Genomic DNA, 25,088 nt, shown 5'->3' on the forward strand with positions numbered 1-25,088 from the left:
CCTTGACATCTCTCTGAATACAATGTGGCAGTTCTTGCTTGTTGGTATGGAGAGCCGAATACCACTTCTGGTTTCGTGGCACCCTTATTTCTTGACTTATCTAGTTTCTGGGGGCTTATCTGAGGCATTTTTATGGGCGGTAGTGTGCTCTGAGATATAGCTAGTTTGCAGCCTGGAGGAGTCCTGTGCATCGGTCTTTTGCTGCTGCAGGAGCCAGACTCTGCACTGCTGGGGCAGGGACCCAGTGCCCTCTGGGTGAGGATGGTGGCGTGTTCTGGGGGCTGACACATCTAACTCTGATTGGGCTGACATCTTCCTGAAGGCAGCTGGGTATCCCTCTTCTGCTCCACCATCTATCTCCGTATATGTGATATAACCTCTGTCTCCTCTTCTGGACCGTTATTCTCGTCTCCTTTTTCTTTTTAATCTTCACTTTTAAACACTCTCCTTAGATTTACAGGGATCGATTATATGGCTATATTGATTATATGCCAAGAGGGGCAGAATCTAAATGTTTTTTAGAATAAGAAGCTGGTAACGGGCATTTTGTCCAGGGAAGAGTCTCTTGAATGGCCTCTCACAGGTAAAATAGGTTACTTACAGTTCCAGGACCAGTCCGTACGGTACCTCGGTGAAAATTAGTGCAAGGCGCCCTCTCTAGGCAGCTGTAGTCCTGCAGGCGAAATCTGATGGAGGGACTAGGGCTGGGTTTCAGGTCCCAAACATCCCCTCCACCAGGCAGCCTTGTGCAGTAGACAACATACACAACCATTCATTGTGCCCCTGAAACGTATGGTAGGTAGCAACAGTTTGTCCTGGGGGAACAATGTTCAGGATAATCACTTCTTATGCAGGTACCTGGGGACAGGGTACACATCGTCTCGGGAGTCCCCTGGAAGAAATGGGATGGAAACTCACACCAAATAGAGCGCTGGCATCAGCTCCTATGGGTTCATGGGAGCCAGTTGTTAATTTTTCATGAATTTGACGAGCTGGTGTTAATCATAGTCATTATTAAAAATTAAATTATGTAAACCTACAATTAAATTATATTGATAAAAATGTAATAGATACTCAAAATTTATTACTTTCTAATTATTTACTACATTTTACTGTCACCTGTGCTCTTGAAGTTATTTACGTCTTTTGTATATGTATGGTGGAAAGACTGTATACAGGTGTGCTACTCTCATCTTTTCTGAACACTGTGTTCGGTGACATCATATCAGTAGCTTGAAATTGGCTATGGTGGGAGTATTTACACCATGGAAATCAGCAAATGCTACAGATCAGCTACCCCTCCCCCAAGAGAGCTAATTTTTAAACGTTTACCAACATACCACAACCTCTCAATGTGATCCAGTGGAATCCAGTGTTTCTAGAAACTCTCTGATATGTCACATGGTTCTGATGAAGTCACCTTGTGGGAAAGGACACCAAAATCCTCTTAGAAAAGCTCAACCAGGAGAAGAGAGAGGTTGGGCTGATCTGGGACTGTGCATGGGTGATACCACCGCTCCACCACTCCATCCCAGTCATACTGGGAACCATGAGGATAAGAAGAGGTGAAACCTTGGAGCCTGCATGTGGGGCTCCCGCACGGGAAAGGCACTCTTGGAGTAAGACCCAGACACCTTACCATGTGAGGCCATGCTCCATTTAGGCCCTAACTGCCTTGCTGACCGCCCCTCACTCTGCCTTCGTTCACGCTGACCATCCAGGGGTTCCGAGACCACCCCTGCTCTTTCCCACGTCGTCCCAAGTTGTCCTGATCTGTCCTCTAGGCCTGAAATCCCCTCCACCTAATATATGGGTGCGTCCCTGTTATTCCTTAGGCCTTAATGCTCAATCCTCCCTCCCCTGAGAGGCGGGCCCTGGCTGCTACATTTAACGTGGTTCCCTTCTCCCTCCTTCCCACCCAGCCCCCATCACCCTCCATCGCAGCACCCACTTCATTCCTTTAATGGTTGGTATTGTAACCTGTGATTCTTTTCTTTTCTTTTCTTTTTACTGCAAAAACTCTTGAGCTTTATTAAGTCAGAAAATTTACGACCAATAGCATAATCAATCAAACATTAACAAACATGTCATGTCAACCTGTGATGATTTTCTAGCTCGGTATGTTTACTTGGTAAATGTCTGTCTCCCCCTGGGCAGGGAGCTCTGTGAGGGCAGGACCAGGTGTGATCGGCTCACCTTTGGGTCCTCAACGCCTAGCCCTGTGCCCGGCAGATTCTCAGTTCATGCTCATTGAGTGATTGGAATAGGAATGAGACAGCTGCCCTCCAGCCCCTTGGATTTGGCGATCCTGAGTCCGGGTGAGGGAAGAGCCTAGAATAAAAAAGAGAGAAATGACAAAGCGCAGTTTGCCTCAAGGCTGAGGCCCCAGAAGTCTGGTTAGGCGGTGTCACCATGCAGCAGAAGGCAGTCTGTGGGCGGTGGTGGAGGCGGGTATTTTGCCCCTTTGATGTGATTAAGGCCCATGCAGGGTACCAGCAGCCTGAGCCGGCCCTGATCTCCTGAAAGGAGAAGAAATAGGAGGCCATGGAAGAGTAAGAAGGAAAGTGACGAGTGCCACTCAAAATGGCACGTGGAAAGGGCTCCCTGCCCTGGGCCCCTCTCTCGGGGATGATGCCATGTCCTCCGCTGGCTGCAGTCCTCCGTGTGGCGGGGGGGGGGGAGGGGTGTTCCACGGGGCCGAAGAGACACACCGACTTGCAGCTTGAACCCCCTTCTCTAGACCTTGCCCTTGTCAGGGCCCTGAGCTGGCTTCCAGGCAGGACCCGGCCTCTCCCGAGGGTCCATGACAGGGTTGTGGACAGCACTTGGACGTGTGGGTTGCACTGTCCCCATGGGCCCCTCACAGTTCAGGACAGGGCTAGGAAAGGGAAAGACAGGGAGGCGGGCTGGGACCCACAAATACTGGCGGGGGGGGGCCTGCATGAGGGGAACCACATGGGGCTCCCAGAGCTGCTGGGAGGAGTGAGTAGGGGGCTGGAACGCCCGTGACTGGTCGAGGGACTCCTTTTGCTCCTCAAGGGGAACCTCAGCTTCTGCTGTGGTTCCCACAGGCAAGCGTCCCTAAGTCTGCTTTACCTGCCACGGCCAGGTGAGTCACCGGGGGTGAGCCAGTCAGGGTCCGGAACAGAATTTCATGGGGAAGTGGATGGCGAGTTACCACATGCACCCACGGGACCTGCTCTCCCCATGCAGCCCTGGAGGAGGGATTCAGACCCCCTCCCCACCTACCCAAACACCCGGGTGGCAGGAGCTAGGATTTCCCCAGTGGCCCTGGGGGAAGTGGGTGGGTGGGCTGGGGGACAGGGCTGTGCAGCGGGAGGGTGACAGGGCAGGGTTGCTCTCCCCGCTTCCTTCCACCTTTGTCCTCTCCTCCTTCCCCATCCCCAGGCAGGCCCTGCCCTCTGAGAGTAGGGGCCTGGGGAGAGGGGAGGGGGAGCCTGGGCCGGGCAGGGGTGTATGGAAGGGAAAAGGAGGAAATTCCTGACCATGAGGACGGGGAGGGTGGGACACTCTGGGGACAGACCAGACAGGGGAGTCCTCTTGTGAGGCAGCCCCCAGGTCAAGCGCGGAAACTGGCTTCTGCCTGTCAGTGGTGAGCAACAGAGAGGTGCCTGGAGCAGCAAGGTCTGGAGAAAGCACGCATGCACGTGAGCTAACTGGCCAAGAGCTCAGGCATCAGAGTCAGAAGGACTTGCGTTTGAATTCTGGCCCTGATTCTTCCTGGGTGTGACCTTGAGCAAATGACTTTGCTTCTCCATCTTACTCAGCCTGTTTCCTCCCCTGTGAAATCCCTTTCCTCTCTTCGCCATGTCAGTCATGGCCTTCAACACTCTCAAAGGATGGCTGTTTTTAATAGATCTCTTTTCAGTCCACTGGTTTGTTTTTCTGTCCTTACTACAAGCTCAGATCCCAAGAACTGGTTGTTTTTGTTTGTTTTTTAAAAGCACGAGGCCAGCTTTGACAGCAAGTGAACATGAGTGTGTTTTGTCACTGAACCATTTTACGTGTTAAAGCTCGTAATGACAGCAGTGTCTGTTGTTAGGTAGATAAACCGGTATGTTGGGGATGCAGATGTTAACATAACTTCTTAATTTGTTGATCACGCTTTTACAGCTACTAGAAAGACACAGCACAGCGTGCTTGGGCTGGTATGCTCTGTGTTGATTACACCACCAAAGTGATTTCCCAAGGCCCAAATCTGATCATGTTCTCACTCGTTTAAACGTCTCCAATGACCACCATTGCCCAGAGGACCAAGCTCACACTTTGAAGGCAGAACCACGGCTGATGTGACCCAAACATACTCTTCTGCAGCTTCATCACCCGCCCCCCGGGCCCTCTCCTCCCTTTCACCACATCTATGCCCCAGGAGAATGGATTTCAGCGCCTCCAGAACACATCCTGCTCCCTCATGTTTCCAAGCCTCTACACATGTGCTTCTTTCTTTGTTTTTCTCGAAAGTTTCTATGTATTCAAAACCCAGCACAACTGCATCTCTGTAAAGCATTCCCCAGTTCCGCCAGGCAGAGCTCTGTGTTCCCTCTTCTTACTCATGGGTAGAGAGCTTTACATGCCTGTATCAATGCACTTACAGCGTCTGATGAATATTGGAGGCATCCGTCTACACTACTGGCCTGGGAATGAACTGCCCAAGGTGTGGCCAGTGTTCTCTTTATCTTTGTATCCTCCGAGCCCAGCACAGTGATTGGCAAATAGTAGGAACTTAAGCAGGTGAATGAATACAGACCCATTTCCATGCACTTTGTGTTATTTTTCCAAGAAAAGTGGTTACTAGGATGGATTCTGGAGTCCACCAGCCCTGAATTCAAATCTCGGTTCTGTCATTTGTGAATGAATTTAGCCAGGTTACTTAACGTCTCAGTTGCTTCAGCTCATAAATGGGAGTAATAGTAACCTCATAGGGATGCTGGGAAAATTAAGTATGAAAGTAAGCTACTTAGCAGTGCCAGGCACAAATAATCATCCAATGAACGATAACTATAATTATTGGACCAAAGTGTCTATGTTCTCATGACAGACCCCTTTATGTGTAGCAGCACATGGCTATGAGACAAACACCTTGGAACAGAGATGCTTTTGGTACAGAATCAATCCATTTGAGAGTCAGACCATTAACCTTGATCCTGTTGGCACTGTGCCCAGCCTAATTGTATTTGAAGGTCAGAGGGAAGACTCAAGTGGCTCAAATGTCTAGAGAAGCAAGAAAAACCATTTAAACCAGGTAGCAGATCAGGGAATTTTACCTCTCGTTACGTTTCATATAGGCAAGTCAGTTGTTTCCTTGCCACTGGCCTTGGTGACTGTCCTTGGTGATTATTAATAAATGTAACTGTTTGCATTTTCCAAATATGTTCAGATTTCACAAGTCATTTATTTACAGGACAAACACCAAAGCGAATCAACCCAGTCTTTGGAAAAGCAGCTGATGTAGGTGTAATCCACATCTTCAATTAACATGGAGGATTTGAAATTGAGCACACAGAAGGAAAATGAATGAATTGCTTACTTTTGTCTTTCTTGTACTTTAACCATTTGCTCTTTACCCAGAACACACATATCCCTGCGTGACACATATTCTTTTAAATGTTTTATTACGAATGCATAGTTTTTCATCAACTGCGGATTTCATCTGTGCTTAGAAAGCATTCAGTGACTACCCTCAAGGAAAATTAAGAGGCAGCCCAGATACTCGCTAAACCAGCATTCAGGGTGATCTAGTCAAGCGTCTTGAGGCTGCTGCCCTTAACTTAAAACAGTTTGCCCTGGCCGCATGGCTCAAGCTGCCAAGGAAATAAACCAGGACCCTTGAGGGTGTTTCGTGCTGGAGTGGCATTTGCAAATCTGGTTTGGGAGGGGCTCTTGACAAAGGTGGTTCCTCCCTGTGCTCCTGCTGTGCTGGCTCGGTTCAGTGCAAGAGGGCCACCAGCAGTTTCTGGAAGTCCCCAGAGGTGTCTGAGCGAACCATGTCAGAGAGAGACTTCTGATACTTCTCTTGGAACTTGGCTTTTATTCCCTGAAGGTTCACCTGTAGGAGAAATGACAACAGCAACTGGGACATTTATAGCATTTTCACCATAAACAAAGGCAGCCACTGTTCCGAGCACATCATTCTCACTTGCTCATTGATGCCTCAAAGCAACCCTTAGAGTTGGAGTTATTATTCTTCCTATTTCGTGGCTGAGAATAGGAAAGCTGAGTTCAGTGTCTGTGTGTCTGTTCCGGTAAAGCCTTGTTTATGGACACTGAAACTTGAATTTCATATGACTTTATGTGTTACAAAAATATTATTTTTCCTCTGAGTTTTTTACAGTTACTTTAAAATAATCATTTTCAGGTAACAGGACTGTACAAAAACAGGTGGTGGGCCTGATTTGGCTTGCAGGCCACAGTTTGCTGACTCTTAGTATAAGGTTAAGAAAATTGTGAACACAGTTTGTAATGACACCTTTTTTTTTTCTCTTGTACCCTGATCAGCAAGGATATTAGTGCCAAACAACAAGATTCAATTCATTATCAATTTTTAGGACTTATTTTGAATCTACGGTTGACCCTTGAGCAATAAAGGAATTAGGAACGCAGACCCCCGTGCAGTCTAGAATCTGTGTATTGCTATCTCTGCCTCAAAAACAAAGGAATTTGATCAATGACTCACCCAAGGGCAGGAAGCTGAAACAGTTTGGATAGAATCAGGCCTCAAACCCTAGTTCTTTTGATTCTACATATTGTGATCTCTAATGGAGCACAAACTTTTCCCCACACTTAGTTAATTTAAAGATCCATAAAATGAAAATACAGGTACTGTTATTTACTGAAAAAATCTGCATATGGGTGCACCCACACCATTCAAATCCGTGTTGTTCAGGGATCAACTGTAATTCATTGAAAAGCTTGAAAAACCTAGGTGCTGGAGGTGGGGAAAGGACTCAGAAGAAGTAAATAAAAAGATTGCTCTGCTCTGAAGATTCTGACCACCTAGTAAAGGAGATAACGCTTGCACCATGGAAGATACAATTCCAGAAAGAACACAGTAAGTCTCATAAAAGAAGCACAGAGCTCTCTTTAACCAGGAGTTTTTTGTTTGTTTTTTGTTTTTAGCTTTGTTGTTATCGTTGTTTTTAATTTAGACTCTATCTTGCTTTCTTGAGAGACTCACAAACCATTGCTCAAGCTTCTGGTTCTTTTCTTCTCCTGCCCCAATTAGAGGGCCCAACAGGAGAGAGAAAGATGAGAGCAGGAGAGGGTAGGAGAGGGAGGGATTGTTGGAAGTGGATGCTGTGCAAGAGGGAGACTGCATCAGGCGGGTGGGCTGTGATCCCTGCTCCCCTGGCTGGTAGGCTGCTCAGCTGGGGGAGGGGCAGGAAGTGGGGGGGGGTGGGTCAGTGCAGGGATGGGGTGGGGCTCACGGGGCTCTGTTCTAGTACCAGGTGGCTTTGGGGGATTAGGGGATCTGGCCAATATATCTGGCTGGGCCGGAAGCATTCCGAGGGAATGGTCCCCATGTGGAGATGACCCAGGACAGTACTGAGACCCAGTACTGATGACCCAGGACAGTACTGGTCAGTACTGAGATAGGACAGAGCATCTTGGAATAAACACGCTACAGCTCATGCATGCTGGAGTGAATATGGCACCCTGAGGAGCCCTCGGAGTGGTCCAGCCCCCTGGGGTCTTTAGAAGCCTTGCTGGGCTTTGTCACCAACCTGCCCCTTGGAGTGTCGTAGGATCTCCAGAGACTCTGGCTGGGGGCGGGGTGAGTTACTAAGAGACAGAGAGACAGAGAAGGCTGAGACCTGGAGAGATAAGGGAAAGAGAGAATCAGAGCAACCAAAATAAAACAAAGAGAGTGGCAGAGAGACTGGGGGAGGGAGAGGGGAGGAGAAAAAAGAAACGGGCTTTAAGAGAGAGAGGAAAATATGAATTGTGGAGGAGGAGGAGGAGGAGAAAGAGGGGGAGGAGAGATTCCAGGAATAGAAAGAAAAACGAGAGAATGGTTGTGTTGCTAAGTTATATTTCAAAACAGTGTCAGATGTTAAGTATTATTTGTCAAAAAGCTGGGGGCCAGAATTTGGGTTGGTATCTTTTCCCCCTCATTTAACAGGTTTCTGAGGGAAGATGTCTGTAGTTTTCAAGTGCCCAGTTCCACTTCACTCTCCAAGGCCTCTCTGCTGTGGATGAAATGCCATTTCCCATTTATTCTGTAATTCCTCCTCTCTGTGGCCCTGTATTCTGAATATGAGTCTTGACAGCTGCTCCCAAGCTTCTGGCCACTCCTCTCCCTGTGGCTTTGTTATACTCATGCATTCTCGAAGGGGGGCGATATTGCTCCCAATGGGGGCAAAAACTGGTTCTTAGAGGGTGAAAAAAAATCTTAATCTTTTTGTGTAAAATTAACTACGTATGTACATAGGGAACATAAACAGATATACAGTGTATGCCGTCTTAACATTTCTTGGAAGGGAGTGACAGGAAAAAACTGAGTCTAAGAAGGCTCCCTGGAGGTGAGGGTAGGCGATCGCTAATTTTAAAAAGGTTGAGAAACATTGTCTTGTACTGATGTGGTTTTTCGTGCAAAATTGTGCTTCTGGGGTGTGTTTAAGGAAATAAAGGCTTAGCTCAGGAGTCGGGAAATTACTTGCTTGGCTGATCTAGTCCATTGTTCACCTTTCAGAGTGTCTGTTTTACCTTCCTTAAAATGGAGCTGCCCTATCCGGAATGGCCCCTCCAGGTTCCCTCCACACACTACCCCAAGCTCTCCAGAGCCACAGATGACAGTAATGGAAGCCGCTATCGTTACTGTATTTTTATAAAAAGAAACAGACTGAAGCACAGCACACTGTCCTCTGCAAAGTCTGGGAAGGCAAGGGCTCTCTCTGTTTTACTCTTTCTGTAAATAGGCTCTTACTAGAAACGACCTGTAGATGACATTAGTGGTGGCAAAACAAGAAGGTGGAGCCCAAGGAGTGCGTCTTACCTCCGCCTGGGTCACGATGATGTCAATGAGGGTCTCCTCGTCGGTCCCTGCACCCTTCATGGCCTTGTACAGACAGTCAGCAAAGTAGCCGTGGAGGTCCCGGGCACTCCTCACTGGGCAGGACAAAGGGAGAGAGAACGTGAGGTGTTCACATTTTGTGGAATGACCCAGAGACCCTCGGAAGGAACAGAGCTGGCTCAGAGTGTCAGCTGGCTGCCCTTGGAGCTGGTGGAATTGTGAGGCGGGTGTTTGAAAGGAGCAGACTTCACACTGTTGCTAATGGGATCTGGAAGATTCCCCTGGGGTCAGGGCATCTGGACTCTTCAACCAAAACCCCTTCAGACACGTAAGAACCTCTCCTGTTCCCTGAAGACCCTTGGGAGGAGGAGGAGCGCTGTGACCATCCTCAGGCCCTCCCTGTAAAGTACATGATTCCCACCAGCAGAAATGCCTTCTCATCTCTAAGAGGAATCTCATGTCGGAGTTGGGTTTGGAGGGGAAACACGCACTGGCTGGCAACCTTGCCATGATAAAGCTTTGTAATCTTGAAGATACGCTCAGTTGGACCGTGGCCCTCCTGCCCATGCTAAACAACCTTCCTTTCTTTTGTTTTTCCTCACTAGGTTTTATTTTTTATTTTAAAAAAATATTTATTTAGGCTGCCCCGGGTCTTAGTTGTGGCACATGGGATCTTAGTTGAGGCATGCATGCGGGATCTAGTTCCCCGAGCGGGGATGGAACCCAGGCCCCCTGCATTGGGAACACATAGTCTTACCCACTGAACCACCAGGGAAGTCCCTCACTGGGTTTTGTTTGTGAGCCTCATCTCTGAATCTTTTCCAAGGTCCCCACAATCATCTTAGTTTTCCATCTGGGATGTGGGCTTGATGCAATGTTTGATCCTGTCTACAGAGCACCTTCCTGCGATGCTGCTAGTTGCTCTTTTCTGGCCCTGCCCCAGCCAGAAATGAATAAAGTATGATCTAATCCACAGATTAACAAAGTATGGTTTCTATTCACCGATCAGGGGATGGGGTGCATCTCTGCTCCTGGGGATAGATCATGATTGCTCTCCCCTCCTCCAAGGCTCATAAGGGTCCATCAGGACTAACACTTTGGGGGAATGAACCCTTTACTGTTTATGTTGCTGACATTTACCTAGAACATTTAACATTTTTGATGTTAGTGATAAATAATAAGTAATACATTCAGCATAAGTGTGGAATGCACATCCTTAGTATGTCCTGCAGCGAGAACTCTTGTCTTCTAGATAATTGCCGATAGAATGCTGACAAGGAAGGGGGAGGAACAGAATTAGGAAAGCAGAGTCTAGGTTGGGGGGGGGGGGTCTGTCTCCTTATTTTATAGGACATGTGGCAGCCACCAGAGTGTCAGCGGAGAAGCCCAGACCCAGGAGTCTGAATCCACAAGCTGCTGGATTGGGGGGGGGGGTGTGAACCTGGCAATTTGGGGAGCAGCGTGTTTGAGACTCGCTGTGACGCACACCCCCAGACGTTCTGAGCTAGTGGCCTCACAACGTTTTCCCGGGGACCCCGTCCTGTGCACTCGTACTAACTGACGCTGCAGTGATCGTCTGTCTAACTTCAGTGCGTTCGGTCCCTACACCAGTGACTTCCCCCCGACATTCCTTCTTCCTGATATTTTGAGGAGAAACTTTGCTACCGTATACAGTCTATGCCTGGTGAACAACCTTTGTTGTTCGCAGCGGCAGGAATACCCCAAAAGTTTGGGTGGGGCCAGCTTGGGAGGATGCGGGAGTAAAGATCTTCGTGCGTGTGAGAGGAAGGGCAGCCAGCCACCCCGCGGTGTCTCTTGCTCCTCCTGGCCTGCAGAACGGGGGTTCGCAAACTCCAGGGAGCATAAGGTGATCACGGGAGGAACTTGTCAATGTGTGGCTTTGGGCTGCATTCCAGGAAGTTCTAAGTGGGTAACCTGGCATGGGCCTCCAGAAACCGCACTTTCACACGCCTCCCCACGTGAGTCTGATGCAGGGGGTCCACGGACCCCACTTTGAGAAGTGCTGCTCCAGAGGCTGCAAGCGGTGGGAACCGTTTGGTCTCATAACACCTCCTCCTCAATTTTAGTGGCAAACTGGTATCTTTGTGAGTTAGGCGGGAATAGGGTGGGGAGTGTGTAGAGAATTTAGTCATGAAGTCATGTTCCACTCTTTGTGTGGTTCCTTTTCAAGGTCTTTTCTAATCTGTTTTATATTTGCTACCAGTGGAGTCCACCCAACTCCTGCATTTCATGGTCCCCCAACTGCAGGGATGGGTCCTTTCCTTCCTCTGTACCTGCCTTGCTCTGATTGTTTTTGGTTTTATCTTTACTGTAGCTCAGTCTGTTGATTTGTGTGTATCTGCCATGAGTTTGAAGCTTCTTAAGAACAGGAACTGGACCTATTTACCTCTGATCCCCACGCCTGGGACAACTGCTGGCCCAGGCAGGTGCTAAGTAAATGTTAAAGGGTTGAATGGTTTTATTACCATTAATACTTAATACTAATAAGAATTAGTATTAATCTTCTGACTGAACTCTGGCGTTTTCCTGCTTCTTTACACTGCAGGTACAGAAAGGGTTCGGAGCCTTGTAGCTGGGCCATGAGTAGATCTCTCCGTTTACTTAAGACACTCATCCTTAAAGCCCTAAGGACAGTCATCTGTGTGTATCCATCGTGGGACAGGAGTGACATTAAGGATGTCCAGGCCTCTATAACAATAGCAGACCTGCTAATCTGAATGCATAATGAGGGTGGAAAAAAAAAAATCAATTGCTGACATTGCCCCCAAAATCCCATCAAAAAAACAAAACAAAAGAGTTTGGCAGCGAGAGCACATTTTTTAGCTTCCAAGGGCTGCTTTTTTGGTTCTTCCTCTTCTTCTGGGGATATTCTCTCCATTTCTCGTGCCATTTGGGTTGCTGCCCTGGCCTCCTCGCCACCGGCGTGTGGACAATGGACAATGCCTTCATTCCGGGGCTTGCAAAAATGAGAAAGGAGCCTGCCAGCCACAGCCCAGTACCCATCTCTCTGTTATTTCCTGTCTACGGGCAACACCTGGAGAGAAATGCCTGGCGTTTGCTTGGCACGGCCTTGATCTAGTCTCCCCCGCCTTGCTTTCTACACAGACCTCATTCATTCCAATGTTGAAGGGAACCAAGTGGAAAAGGTCACCCTTGGGCCATCAGGCACCCGCAGAAACTTGTTCCTGGATCCGAACCTGGGTGCTTTTGAGTGTGTGTCACATGAACCGCATGCTGCCCCACGAGACTAGACAATGGTCCCAGGCTGTTGATGGATGCTCTCGGGGCTCCATGATCTTAGTGGGACTGTCGTGGATGCTGTGGTAGGTCCCCCAGCTGCTGTCTTCAGGACAGCAGGCAGTCATGCCAAGTGTTACCTGCTGGCTGCTCAGGGCTGAGTCCCTTCTCAGGAGGGAGGGACTGACTGGGGTCATATCCATTAGGAGTCAAAAGAGGGAGCTATCTTCCCCAAGGTTGCAAATGCTCCCTGGGTGCAGCCAGACGGCTGCTTGATGTGGGGTGTGAAGGCCTGGTCCCCTTGCCTCCACTTTGGACATCCTGACTTCAGGCCTCCTTGGGGGACCAGCACAGCTCCTGTTGCAGCTGCATCACATTCATTCTCTCCCTTCCCAATGCTGCTTAGGTGTGTGGTTCCCAAGCTATTCCCTGAAAGCTTCCTGCACACAAACCTCTGTCTCCAAGTCTGGTTCCAGGGAGCCCAACCTAAGTCAGGGGCTTTCCTAGCTTTACTTTACCGAGAGTTAAGTAGGCCTTCTGCAGATCTCCTGACGTTTCTGCTTCGATGGCCTCTTCGATGTCTTTGCCAATGAGCTGGAGAAAGAAAGTGCAGCTGTTAGTCCAGGTTTTGCTTTTGGCCTTGGTGCACTTGAGGCTTGTTCTTCTACAAAAAGCAATAGAAAAAAAAAAAAAAATTTGGTCACGCAAGGACCAGAGGAACTCTGGGATTCCTCTCTGGCCTCAGCCCTTGCAGGGCTGGGGATGGCTGCCCGCCATTCGAGTGGGGACTCTCATGGCCTAGGAGTTAGTCCCGATTTGACCCCTAATGGATGTGACCCCCATCAGGACCACTCCCTCAGCCTCAGTTTCCTCCTCTGTGAAATCAGGGAGTGGAAAAACAATGAATAAATACTGCAACAATATTCTTTACGTTTCTATCGTACTTGAGTTTCCTATGTGTTTATAAAAATTCTTTCCGTTTCCAGTTTTCCAGGAGGCTGTGGTTATAATCATCTCCCACACCTTCCCCCGTTGTGGACCGAGACTGGGAGCTCGGGCACCTACACTTTGGGCGACATGAAGAGAGGTGGTGAAGTTCACGGTAAGGACTTGGTCTAATGTGTCTGATACTGTGGGGCTACTTGGGCTGGGAGCCAGGGGCTGACCACGTCAAGTGCTGCTTTCTTTCCCTCTGGGGAGACTCCAGATGATCTTATATTCACCGCCAGCTCGTTCTGCACAGCATTACACATTAGGTTTCCTTCCAAATATTTATAGGAGCTGAAGTTCAGAGTAAATTGTGACCACGCTTAACACAAGTACCGCGTGGGCCAAGCTCAGGGCAGGCATATAAAGAGAAAGGAGAACTTTTGGTTGGGTTTGGGAAATGCAATTAAGCATTAGAAATGCTGAAACTTCTTTCTTAGAAATTATCTCTTGAGGATATGACACAATTGTGAGTCTATAAATAATTGGGGCCTTTGAGGACATGCCAGTGGAGTTTATGTAGTTTATTCTGAAAACACTGGTAAACAACATATTCTTTGTGATACGAGCACAATAGATGTGGGGGGAAGGAGGGTCCAGATTTAATGGAACCCGTCGCTTGATCTCCTCATCATAGTTGGCCCATCTAGAGGTCTGGTGTGGAATCGACCTAGATAAGCAGGGGATTGGACTGGGGGGGCTTTCAGTCCCTTTCTTAGCTGTTCTCAGGTGTTGGGGGCTGGATGTGAGAGCTGGTGTTTCAGAAGAAACTGCTCTCACTTTTCCCGTGAACAGGGTTCTTGCTGTGTAGACTGAGATTGTGTTTCAAGAGGACATTTTCCCCACACAGGTCTGTGTTTAGTAAAAAAAAAAAAAAAATCCTCACATTAAACCACTTTCCATTTTTATTGTTAGTACTGGGCTAGAACAGTGATTTTAAATTTTCTGTAGCATCTCAGCCTACACAACAGATAAAAGCAGGAAAGCAGAGCTGTTCTGGGGAGGCGGGAGATGGGCTCCTTAGCGCAGCCCCAGACGGTAATGCCAGGTTCCCGCCCTCTCAGAGTCTCTTCGCTGCCCAACTCTGGGGGGCACTATTCATGAGATACAGTGGGACGGCATTGCCCTTTCTTCTCCACCTACCTCCTCCCCCCATTCCCTCCTGGTAGCTACCAAGGCACCTCCAGGGACTCCATTGAACACAAATGGAAAACAATCCACTGGCCCAAGCTACTGAGATGCTCCTTTGCAAATGGAAAGCTTCTCACTTATCGGAACACTGAATTCTTAGGGGGGCTCTTTGGACAGAACCAGGTTTTCTGATCTCGGTACAAAAACCAGTTGCCAGGGTGGATTCCAGACAAGCCTCAAAGGCTTCTAGTTTACCAGGTAACATTGCCTGTGGGGAGATTATTAGAAGAATAGGAGACACATTTCTTTCTTTTAAAACCAATGCCCCAAACTGACAGCGTGCCCACGGCAGAACCCTGTGCACTCTGACTTTGGTTATAGCAGTTAAAGGGAAAGGGCTAAAGGTTCTGGAATGGGCTTAGGAACTCTTTAAGGGGAGGGGAGAAGTGGTGAGGGGTGTGGTGGTGAGGCAGTGACCTGGGGCTATGGGTATGTGTACCTACAATTTATGCTGAGCTATGTTTGGGGAACTTTATAACTCTACAAGCCTTTCGTATTTGGTAGATTTGGGGACGGTAATAATCTTTCATGATGCTGCAGAGTTGGGGAAGCTTTGTTGCTTGGGCTGGGATCTCTGAGAGTGTCAACAGTTAAGACTCAGGTTTAGAGGGCAGATTAAGGGCAAAAACCTGAGTTTTTGGGCCAAAAATAAAAATTCGACTCTATGCCAGGACAACCTATGCCGTATGATACACTTCACTGATCTGACCCTAGCATCTTAGTGCTTTTAGCCAGAGACCATGAGAAAATTTATGGAGCCAGGTTCCCAAGATCAGGATGAACTCAGAAGATCAATGATAAAGATCAAGATGAACAATGTTCCAACAAGGCTTTCGGAGTGATGAATAGGTAGCATTTTAGAGCTGGTTTCATGTAAAGAATTATCAGATCAATTGATTATCTTACTGACCATTTGAGTTTTAGCTCTGTTTTTTGACACTATCGGTTCACATAAGGCGACTCGTAACAACTGCTAATGTTAACTGAGCACCTACTGCATGCCAGGCAATAAATGCTTTAAATCTGTTAATTCATTTAATCCTTACTAACCCTGTGAAGTAGGTACTATTATTATCCCTATTATACGGTCGGGGGGAACTGAGGCACAGAACCCTTAATAACCTGCCCAGGGCCATACAGCTAGTAGCCTAGAGCAGACTTGTTAAACTTTAACATGTATCAGAATCTGGAAGATTTGTTAAAACACAGACTATAGGACCCTAACTCCAAGGAAGCTGATTCAGTAGGTCCAGGGCAGGCACTAAGAATTCTCATTTTAAACATTGTCTCAAGTGATACGGATTCTGCTGTTTTGGGATTAATTTTGAGAACAATCGGCCTAGGGAGTATCCTTAGATAGTCAGTAGTTCATGTACACACACACACACACACACACACACACACACACACACACACACACACACACACACACACACACCCCCTCACACATATATATGTGTGTTTCTATAGTGATCCCAAATGACAGCCACCCCAGAAACTCCATCCATGGCCCCAGTCTTATGGGAAGAGGGTCTAGGTCATGGAGAAGGCTTCCAGCTCAGTCTACATAGCTCCAGGCCCAGGGGCCAGGGGAGTACAGGGTCAGCTGCCTTTGATCACGACTCTGGGCAGGATTTGAAAGCAGAGGGCCCTAAGGGCTTATATACAGTAATGATAAAATTCCAAAGCTTTGTTGTCTTTTCATCTGCTGGCAACACATAGGAAGTGCTATTTTGAGTGAGGAGCAGCCAGCTGTAGCTGAGGTAGGAGCTCAGGCTGGGGAATCTTGGAGTTCTCATCCACTTTCTGCTACTGACTTGCTGTGTGGTCCTGATAAGTTACAGATGGTTCCTTACTTGTAACAAATTTTCCTCCTCCAGCAGTTGTGGGTTACAATGGCTCTTCAGCCTACATTTGAGTTACAGTATTCTTGTGAAATTGAAATGAGACACAGGGCACAGATGTACTTTGAATAGTTAAAAGCATTCCACAAATATAAAATAGGAGACCAAAAAAAATCTGATATTCCACAGAAGTCTTCTTGCAATTAAAGACTGATTTTCAGGGAAGGACTAACCACTAAGTGCCTTGAAATAGCTAACTCACCTCGTTGACTTAAAATTATCATTAGATTAAAAAAGATAATTGTATAAAAGTAACTGATACACATCTTTCCAAGAGTGTATCTCTGAGGTATTATCGTATCTGTTTTGGGAGCAGTAGATATTGTTAGCCCAACTGTCAATTGGAATAATAGTAACAGCAAACATTTGTAAGCTTACCACATGCCAGATACTGTCCTGAGCCTTTTATATTCATCTTATTTAACACCTAAAATAACCCCATGAGGGTGGGATGTTGATGTTCACGGTCTCTGTTTATACAAATGAGGATGGTGACATCAGGATACTTGTTGGTGGTAGAACCAGGATTTGAACCTGGACCCTCTGACTCTAGGGCTTTGCTCCTAAACTTGACACTCCCCTGCTTCCCTAGCCTCTGTTGCAAAGCGGCGTTTCCCAGCCTCAGCGCTGCACGGGGGGCCGAATGACTGTTTGTTGTGGGAGGTGCCCTGTGCACTGTGGGATGTCCAGCAGCGTCCCTGGCCTTGACGCTCTAGATGCCAACTGTGCTGCTCCCTGCAACGCACCTTGTTGTGACAACCCCACGTGTTTCCAGACATTATCAAATATCCCTTGGGGGTGCAAAATCACCCCTGATTGAGAACCACTGTTGTAAAAGACACCCCGCCCCCTGCCGCCCAGTTCCATATCCCAGATCTCGGCTTCTTTTGGAAATAACTTGAGACTCAGTTTCCGTGTGAACTCCTTGCCTTAGTACTGGATCACTTACAACTTGGTAGGCTTGAAAGGTGGCTCGTAACTGTTTGTGATTCCTCTTGGCCAGGACTTCATTGAAGGTAGACTCGTCCGTGCCCCAGCGGCCTTCCCCTGCCTAGAGGGCCGAGTGCAAACATTTTGAAAAAGCCTTTTGCAAAAAGACTGAATAAACAGAGCTGTGACCAGGCCTCCCTTACAGGAAACAATAAAATATGCACTGAATCTAAGCCACATTGATCGATCTAGCACTTTAAACTTCTAACCCACAAGTATACCTCACATATTTATATGATTTATACCTTCCCTTGTTCCAGAATGGATCTGAGGTGGTTAACCCCAGAATATAAGAATAGAAAAAGCAATTCTTTTAGGTTCATGAAGACTGTATATATGAAAAATATTTTAAAGATCATTCTTATTTCCCAAGTAATTCCAATTCACGTAAAATAAAGTAACAGTTGTTGAAAATAATGTTAATTAAAAAAAAAAAAAGAATTTGCAGAGACTGGCACATCTGCATACTTACGTCATACAGATCTTTGGCATCCTGACCAGCTAGATCTTTGTCTACATTATCTCCTTCATCGCGATTAGCCTAGAAAAATCAACACATTGTTATTAACTTGAGTTCCTGCTTGACCACAGAAAACAAAAAGGGAAAGTCCTAGAAAAGGGGGTGATTTCAGAGGGGTGGGCTGAATCTAGACAAAACCTGGCCAAGTGGCAATGCTGCTCTTTGCTGCCATCTCTTGGGCACAACTGATAAACAGAGTAGCTTCTGTGACAACACAGTTTTCCTTTTTTTTTGGTAGAAACCAGGGTCACTCACAAACCCCACTGACCTCTAAGAAACCTCATGATGTCCCCTAGAATGAGTCTGTTGGGAAACTATTAGTCTTCCTTCCAAAAAATCAAATTTCACTTCTCAGGGTCCCAGTCCTGAAGAGCCCTGAATGTTGGTCATGGAAAGTTTTGGAGGTCTAACCTAAGCCCTTAGTGGCAGGTGGAATTCTAAGATGACCTAAGTGGACCACAGTCTTGTATAATCCCCTTCTTTTGAGTGTGGGTAAGACCTGTGAATATGCTGAGATACCACTCCTGTGATCATATTATGTTTATATGGCAAAGGGGATGTTTGTAGATGTAATTAAAATCCCTAATCAGTTATCTTGGGTAGGTCTGACCCAATCAGGTGAGCTCTTTAAGGTCAGAGATGGAAGAAGTCAGAGACATGAACTCCTGCTGGCCTGGAAGAAACCAAATAGCCATGCTCTGAACTGTCTATGGGGCCACAACAGGGAACTGCAGATGGCCTCTAGGAGCTGAGTGGTCTCTGGTTGACAGCTAGCAGGAAAACAGGGACATCAGTCGTACAACCACAGGGAACCAAAATCTACCAACAGCCAGTGAGCTTGGAAGAGGACCCCAGGCCTCAGATGAGATGGCAGCCCTGGCCGACACCTTGATTTCAGCCTGGCGAGACCCTGGCTAACCCGTAACAGGACCCCTGCCCCATGGAAACCGCTAGATCATGGGTCTGCATAGTTTAGGTTGCTGAGTTTGCGGCAATTTGTTATACAGCAGGAGAACACTCATATACTCTTCGTGCTACAGGTGAAGCCTACTCTGTGTATTCTCTGCTCTCAGTCTCTCCACATCGAGAGTAATGAAGCAGAGGAAACACACAAAGCTCACAAAGATGGGTGTGTCAATGAGAGTGCAGATGCCATCTGGCTGGGGGCCGCGGGGGCTGTGTCCTAGCAGGGCCAATTCTTAAAGCCCTGCTTTCCAGGCCAAGCTCCCTGCAGCAGTTCTTACAGGCCTAGACTTGGGGTGAATCCTGGAAGTAAGTTGTGTCACGAAAAGGGCCCTACTTGGGGTCAGATGGGCTGGTTCTTGCTCGTAAGCTGTGTCTTACTGTGTGTACACCTAGAGGTTCCTCACTGGCCAAGTGAGGTGGTGATGCTTAATGAGATAACTCACGAACAAAAAGGGATTGTAAACTGCAAATAAATGACTAGGCGGATTGTTATGATGGGCAAAATCCCCACTGAATGATTTCACAAGAGCTGGGCTGACAGAACACAGGTTGATGATCCCTCAGTAACATTTTTAATAAAAGAAGGAAATGTTTATCATCTAAATTGCCTTTTTCATCATGGTCCCATGCTACCAAGGGCTGTTTCCCAAGATCATAAAGCAGGTTAGACCTTTTTACTTTTACCTGTAGCAGGGAGACCAGAATTTTTTTTAGGCTTCCACTTGTATCACCTTTGACATCTGATTCAAGGCTCCTGTCAAATACTTTTGGGGAAGAAGAAAGGAGGAGAGAAAGCAGATTTAGTCTCCCAGAGGTATTTTGGAAGGAACATTCTTTAAAGTCAGAACAAACGGTCACTTACACCTTTGGTAGGCCTCTTTAATGGCGATGATTTCCTAGGAGAGGTAATAAAAAAAAATCAATACTCCAAGGTGGGGTTAATCAATAATATAGGCAGAGACAAGCAAAGGGAAGAGGCAGGAGCTTGTCTCTGGATACAGAATGCCTTTATGACTTCCTACAAAGGGGGTTGTCCCTACAAGTCAAGGTCTAGGCCTAGAGCAAGTCCCTAGCTGTGTGGAATCCTTTAGCATATGTCATCCTTAGTTAAAAGTGAAAACATTACAGCTAAGCTAACATCTTCTTTCACTACCCCCTCACCCCATCTCACTCCCCCTTCCCCACCCAGGTAGCCAGTGTTAGAAGTTCAGTGCATATTTTCCCTTTACATTCGTATACATATGTTTGTGCTAGTGCAAATATATAGAACTGTTTTGTGTATGTGTTTAAAAAGTGGAATACTGTTCATATTGTTTGTTTTTTGCCTTATTTTTTCACTCAGTAATAGGTTTTGGAGGTTCAGCTATGCTTGTACATTAGTTAGTCACCTAGTGTTTTTTTTTAAATGGATACAAAATATTCCATCCTACAGTAAGCCCCTGTTTATTTAGCCAGCCTCTGATTGATGGACATTTAGGCTGTTTTCAATTTTTCTCTACTTCAGACAAGACTGCACTCGGTAAACAATTTGCTGTGTACAGGAGTGCAAGTCTCTCTCTAGGGTGTGTGCCAGGAAGAACTGCTTTACAGGCACACCTTGGAGATATTGAGGGGTTTGGTTCCAGACCACCCCTATAAAATGAGTATCATAATAAAGTGAGTCACATGAATCTTTTGGTTTCCCAGTACATACAAAAGTTATGATTATACTCTACTGTGGTCTGTTAAGTGTGCAATAGCATTATATCTAAAACAACAATGCACATACCTTAATTTAAAAATACTTTATTGCTAAAAAATTCTAACCATCACCTGAGCCTTCAACAAGTCGTCATCTTTCTGCCAGTGTAGGGTCTGAAATATTGTGAGAATTACCAAAATATGACACAGAGACAGGAAGTGAGCAAATGCTTTTGGAAAAATGGTGCTGAGAGGCTTGCTCGATGAAGGGTTGCCACAAACATGCTATTTGTAAAATCGCGATAAAGCGAAGCGCAGTAAAACAAGGTATGGCTGTATATTGCAATGGCTTGACCCACTTGGGAGCTGCCTCAGTTTACACTTGAACCAGCAGCGTATAAGAGCAGGCATTTCCCTACAGCATCTCTCATAAACTGTTTAAAATGAGAGTCATCGGGCAGTGATGGGGAGAAGGGTGTGGGAGCGATAGAAGATGAGGGCCAGGCCGATGTTGCTTTGGTGGGTGGGAGAGAGGAGGAAGCAGGTGGGGGCCGAACACCTGTGACTCTGCAGCCCCCTCCCCTTTCTCCTCCCTCCAGCCCACTCTCAGGATCTGCCTGAACGCAGGGCCTGCTCTCTCCCTGCTTTTCTTCTTTTTACTGTCAGATCTATTTGATTGAAAAAAAAAAAAAAAGATCTTGCTCATTGTTTGAGACCAGGACCTGAAAGAAATTAGGCTGAGGGTGAACCTCGTGTAGGCAAGTGTGATTAGAAAAGTAACGACTGAATTAACCTTCTTGCCAAGGCAGGCTGCCCAGATATTGGCTTCCTGGTCGCTAGGACTTTGGTGCTTCTGGAAAGGATAGGAATATTGAGTAAGGAGAGTTGTGTGGTTATTGGACTGAACTGATGCCGCCCTCCTGTGCTAACCCTCCCTTAAGGCACAATCCTAACCGGAAACTCCCCAAATGGAGGGGTTTTATTATCCTTTGGGAAGAAGTCCAGGGATGTTCAGGAAAGGGGTTTGCAGCTGTAGCGTGGAGGCTGCTGGTGCTTCAGGAAACGTGGATGGACGGCACAGGCTGAGCAGGAGGAAGCAGCCCAGGTGGTAGGCACTCGGGGGCTTAAATGGCACTTCAGTGTCCCAGCACTGTGGCGGTTTTCCTCGCCGTCTGCTCCAAGTGCTGTTTCTGTTTCCTACCCGGAGGCCTCAAGAATATTGGATTTTCCTGGCATTTCCTCGCTGGACCTCCCCATTCTATGTGATGGGTGTTGTGGAAGAGGGAGGGGGTCTCCAAATAATGACCTGTGGGCCCTCTTTTCTCCTGATGAAGTCCTTGGCCCTTATGGGTTCTGGAACCAAAGATGAATGGGATTCTGCAAGGGCCTTAACAAATGTCCTTTTCAGCTCCTGAAATGGTGGCATGTGCCCAAGGGACCAGGGGAGGACAGGATAGAGGACATAGAAACCTCTGGGGAAGTGGTGGTGGCCCCAGGGGTGTTCACTGGGACCCCCCTGACACCACCCACCCCCCTGCCTGTTCTTGTGCTCTCCGCTAGATGCAGCCATGCTTGGACTGTTATTGTATTATTTGTGCCAGGAGACCCGCAAAGTCAGGCTGGGAGGGTAAAGTAGAACTTTCCTCCTTCATGTAAAACTGTGCATCTCTTTAGAAAAATGAAAGCTGGATTGACACTGTGCTTCTGGAAGGATCTATCCTGTCAAGCCAGGAGCAGCAACACCAAGACTGACCATCAGAAGATTGGAAGAGGGATCTCTCCAGTGTGAACCAAGTGGATGCGTTTCTGCCCAGACACTTGCTCACCCCGTGGGCGGAATGCAGGGAGGACTTTCCCTTCTGGCTGCTGTAACCATCTCTGATGGGCATATGGACGCTCCCTTGGGAGCTGGTCCAGGGCTCGGCTGGGACTCACCTTATTGGTTCTCGTGCACAGGACCTCGATGAGCACCGCCTCATTCGTGCCCAGGCCCTTCATGGCCTTCTTCAGCTGCCGGGCGGCATACTCGCTGGGGTGGTCCAGAAGGGCCAAGGCTGTCTTCTCGAAGTTTCCACTCAGCTCACTCTTGAGCACCTCCTCCAGGTCCTGTGGGAAGACAGCGAGAGTCTTGTCTGGGAACGTCCTGAGAGCAGAGGGACAGGTGTCTGCTCTCCCCACCGCAGGACACCTGCTGTGGACACACGGGGCACAATCTAGACTGGAGCTCTGCAGGCATGAGTGACCTGCTCTGGAGGACAGTCGTCACCCAAGTGCCCATCCATCTTCTGCCAAGGCTGGCAGAGAGGCAGAGGGAAGATCCCCTGCTCAGGGCTGGGGACCCCAAAGATGAATCATAATAACAACCAGCATTTGCAGAATATTTTAGGGTTCAGAGAGCTTCCTCACTGATCCCTGCAACAGCCCTGGCAGGAGAGGTATTGCATTATCCCCATGGACTGAACCTCAGTAAGATAAAGGACTCATCTCCAAGTACTTGGCTAGAGAAGACTGAAATACAGGTTTGTCATCTCTAGGAGACCAGATCATTCATTGTCCAAGTTGGGATGCTTTTGACAGTGAAAGGGGGGGGGGCACTATTAATAATTGCAGGGGGGCAACAGGAATAAAGAGGGACTGTCCTGGGCAAACCTGATACACAGTCACTTTGGCATTTTGTTAAATTCTGAAAGGGACACACGTGGGAAAGAACTCAGGTGGGGGAAGGGAAGTACATGAAATTCTCACTGGCATCCTGTTTTGGGCACGCCCCCTCTAATCACAGGTGAACTGCCTACTCCTACCTGTCTCCCTCCGACCTGATGGTTTAATGAGAAAAGCGTCAAGAATGGGCGTTCAGTCCAACTAGAGTCATCAGTGTCCCAAGTTAAATGAAGGACCTCAAAGCAGGACCTTCACACAGAGACAGCCTTGTGTGGGTCAGACTGGAAGCCGATAGACCAAATTACAGCATGGGGTGGGCCTGGCTACTCAGCACCATGGCATGATGTCTAACAACACAGTCATGTAGCTCTGTGACCTAGGAAGTGTGCTTAATTTCATCAACTGTCAGTTTCCTTCTCTGAAAAATGGGAAGAATAATAAGACTTACTTCTTAAGGTTGTTGGGAGAATTCAATAAGACAATCCTTGTAAACACTGAACACAGTGCCTGGCACATTTTCAATGTTCAATAAGTGATTATTATTATTATTATTATTTCATGTTGAAAGGAACTTCCAGGGAGAAGGCAAATCAACTATTTCTCAAATGAACCTCTGAGCTCCGGGCCTGGGAGGAAAATCCCAGAAGATTTTTGTTCAAGGCCCTGGGATCTGCAGTCTTAATAGCAGGTTGTGATATTACTGGCTCCATCCCATGGCAGTTGCTGCATCTAACCCTGATCTTGTGAAGACAGGCCTTTGGTCAGTCCTCTGGTGTGGATCCACCTGAAGACTGGAAATATTTTTTCAAGTCAGATGGGCATTATATAGAACCGTAGAGAAGAGAAATCCCAGCTGCCTGCTCTCGTACGTCACAAGGATGAAAACAAATCCTTGTGTGTTTACATTCTGTTTGGACCTAGGAGCCAGCTCAGGATTCTTCGGCTCTAATCCTGGTTTCCTGCTAACTAGCTGTGTCACCTTGGGATACTTATTCTCTTTGGAGCTCAGCTGACTTTAGATTTGATTGTCTCTAATGTCTTCTAGCTTTGTGGTATGATTCTCGATCACCTCTTTGGCAGTCTCAGCTGTTTGAAACACGGCTGAGAATTGGAAAGTAAGCAAATGATTGGCAGATGTAGGTATTGCGGAGTTTTTTGCTAGAGCATGCCCACTTTAACAGAGCCCCTGAGTCCTCACTTTGAACCCATTTACACTTATTTTACACCAAAGCTTAAGATGCCTGTATCTGACTTTCCATATCGGTAGGATATGAGTAGACACAGCACTTGAGAGGATGCTATAGTCAGGCACGCTGACAAGGATGAAAGTTCAATGTCGTACAATTCAATTAAATGCAGCTGAACTGAAGCTTCACTTATTTTCACCAATGTCATCAATGAGTGACATTGACAAGCCTGATTGTGAAGAGGGAAGCAGAAAAACTACAAAAGCACAGCTGTCTGGATTGTTCAATGTATAAATAAATAGCTCCTCTCATGGCAATGGATTCTTCAGGAGTGGAGGCTGGCCCTGGGGATGGAAGACTTAGATTTGAGTGCTGGTTCTTTTTCTTACTAAGTGTGTGGTTTTGCATGAGTCATTTAAACAGGTGAGCTCCACTTTTTCCCTCTGTAAGGTGGAAACAATCATACCTATCACAGCCCCCCTTTACTGGTAGGTGCCAGCATTACCCTGCTTGATTCTCACAGGAAACTGAGAAAGGAGGCAAATTACCATTTTCATTTTATTTGTGAGGAGACCAAGGCCTAGAGAGATTGTTGCTTCCCCAGTGACAAATAAGTAAGAAAATCCACCTCTATATCTATTTATACATAGAGTTATTGAAACTGTAAAGGAAGTATAAATTTGGATTAGAATGCAGCATAATAATTCATATTT

At 47.1% G+C, this 25,088-nt stretch overlaps 1 protein-coding gene across 1 annotated transcript in view; it reads right to left on the bottom strand.

Annotated features, from left to right (window-relative positions):
• Window positions 1-5,646: 5,646 nt before the first annotated feature.
• The window catches only part of ANXA13 (annexin A13), a 54,401-nt gene continuing 34,959 nt past the window's right edge, over window positions 5,647-25,088 (bottom strand). The window contains exons 5-12 of the mRNA XM_068525651.1: window positions 22,463-22,633; window positions 19,710-19,743; window positions 19,532-19,611; window positions 17,834-17,902; window positions 17,321-17,422; window positions 12,808-12,883; window positions 9,014-9,126; window positions 5,647-6,067 (exon numbers count right to left, since the gene is read on the bottom strand). Coding sequence (XP_068381752.1) covers window positions 5,948-6,067; window positions 9,014-9,126; window positions 12,808-12,883; window positions 17,321-17,422; window positions 17,834-17,902; window positions 19,532-19,611; window positions 19,710-19,743; window positions 22,463-22,633 — 765 coding nt within the window. The 3' untranslated portion in view covers window positions 5,647-5,947. The remainder of the gene's footprint in view (window positions 6,068-9,013; window positions 9,127-12,807; window positions 12,884-17,320; window positions 17,423-17,833; window positions 17,903-19,531; window positions 19,612-19,709; window positions 19,744-22,462; window positions 22,634-25,088) is intronic.

Source organism: Eschrichtius robustus, chromosome 17 (genome assembly GCF_028021215.1).
Source record: "Eschrichtius robustus isolate mEscRob2 chromosome 17, mEscRob2.pri, whole genome shotgun sequence".
Lineage (NCBI taxonomy): Eukaryota > Metazoa > Chordata > Mammalia > Artiodactyla > Eschrichtiidae > Eschrichtius > Eschrichtius robustus.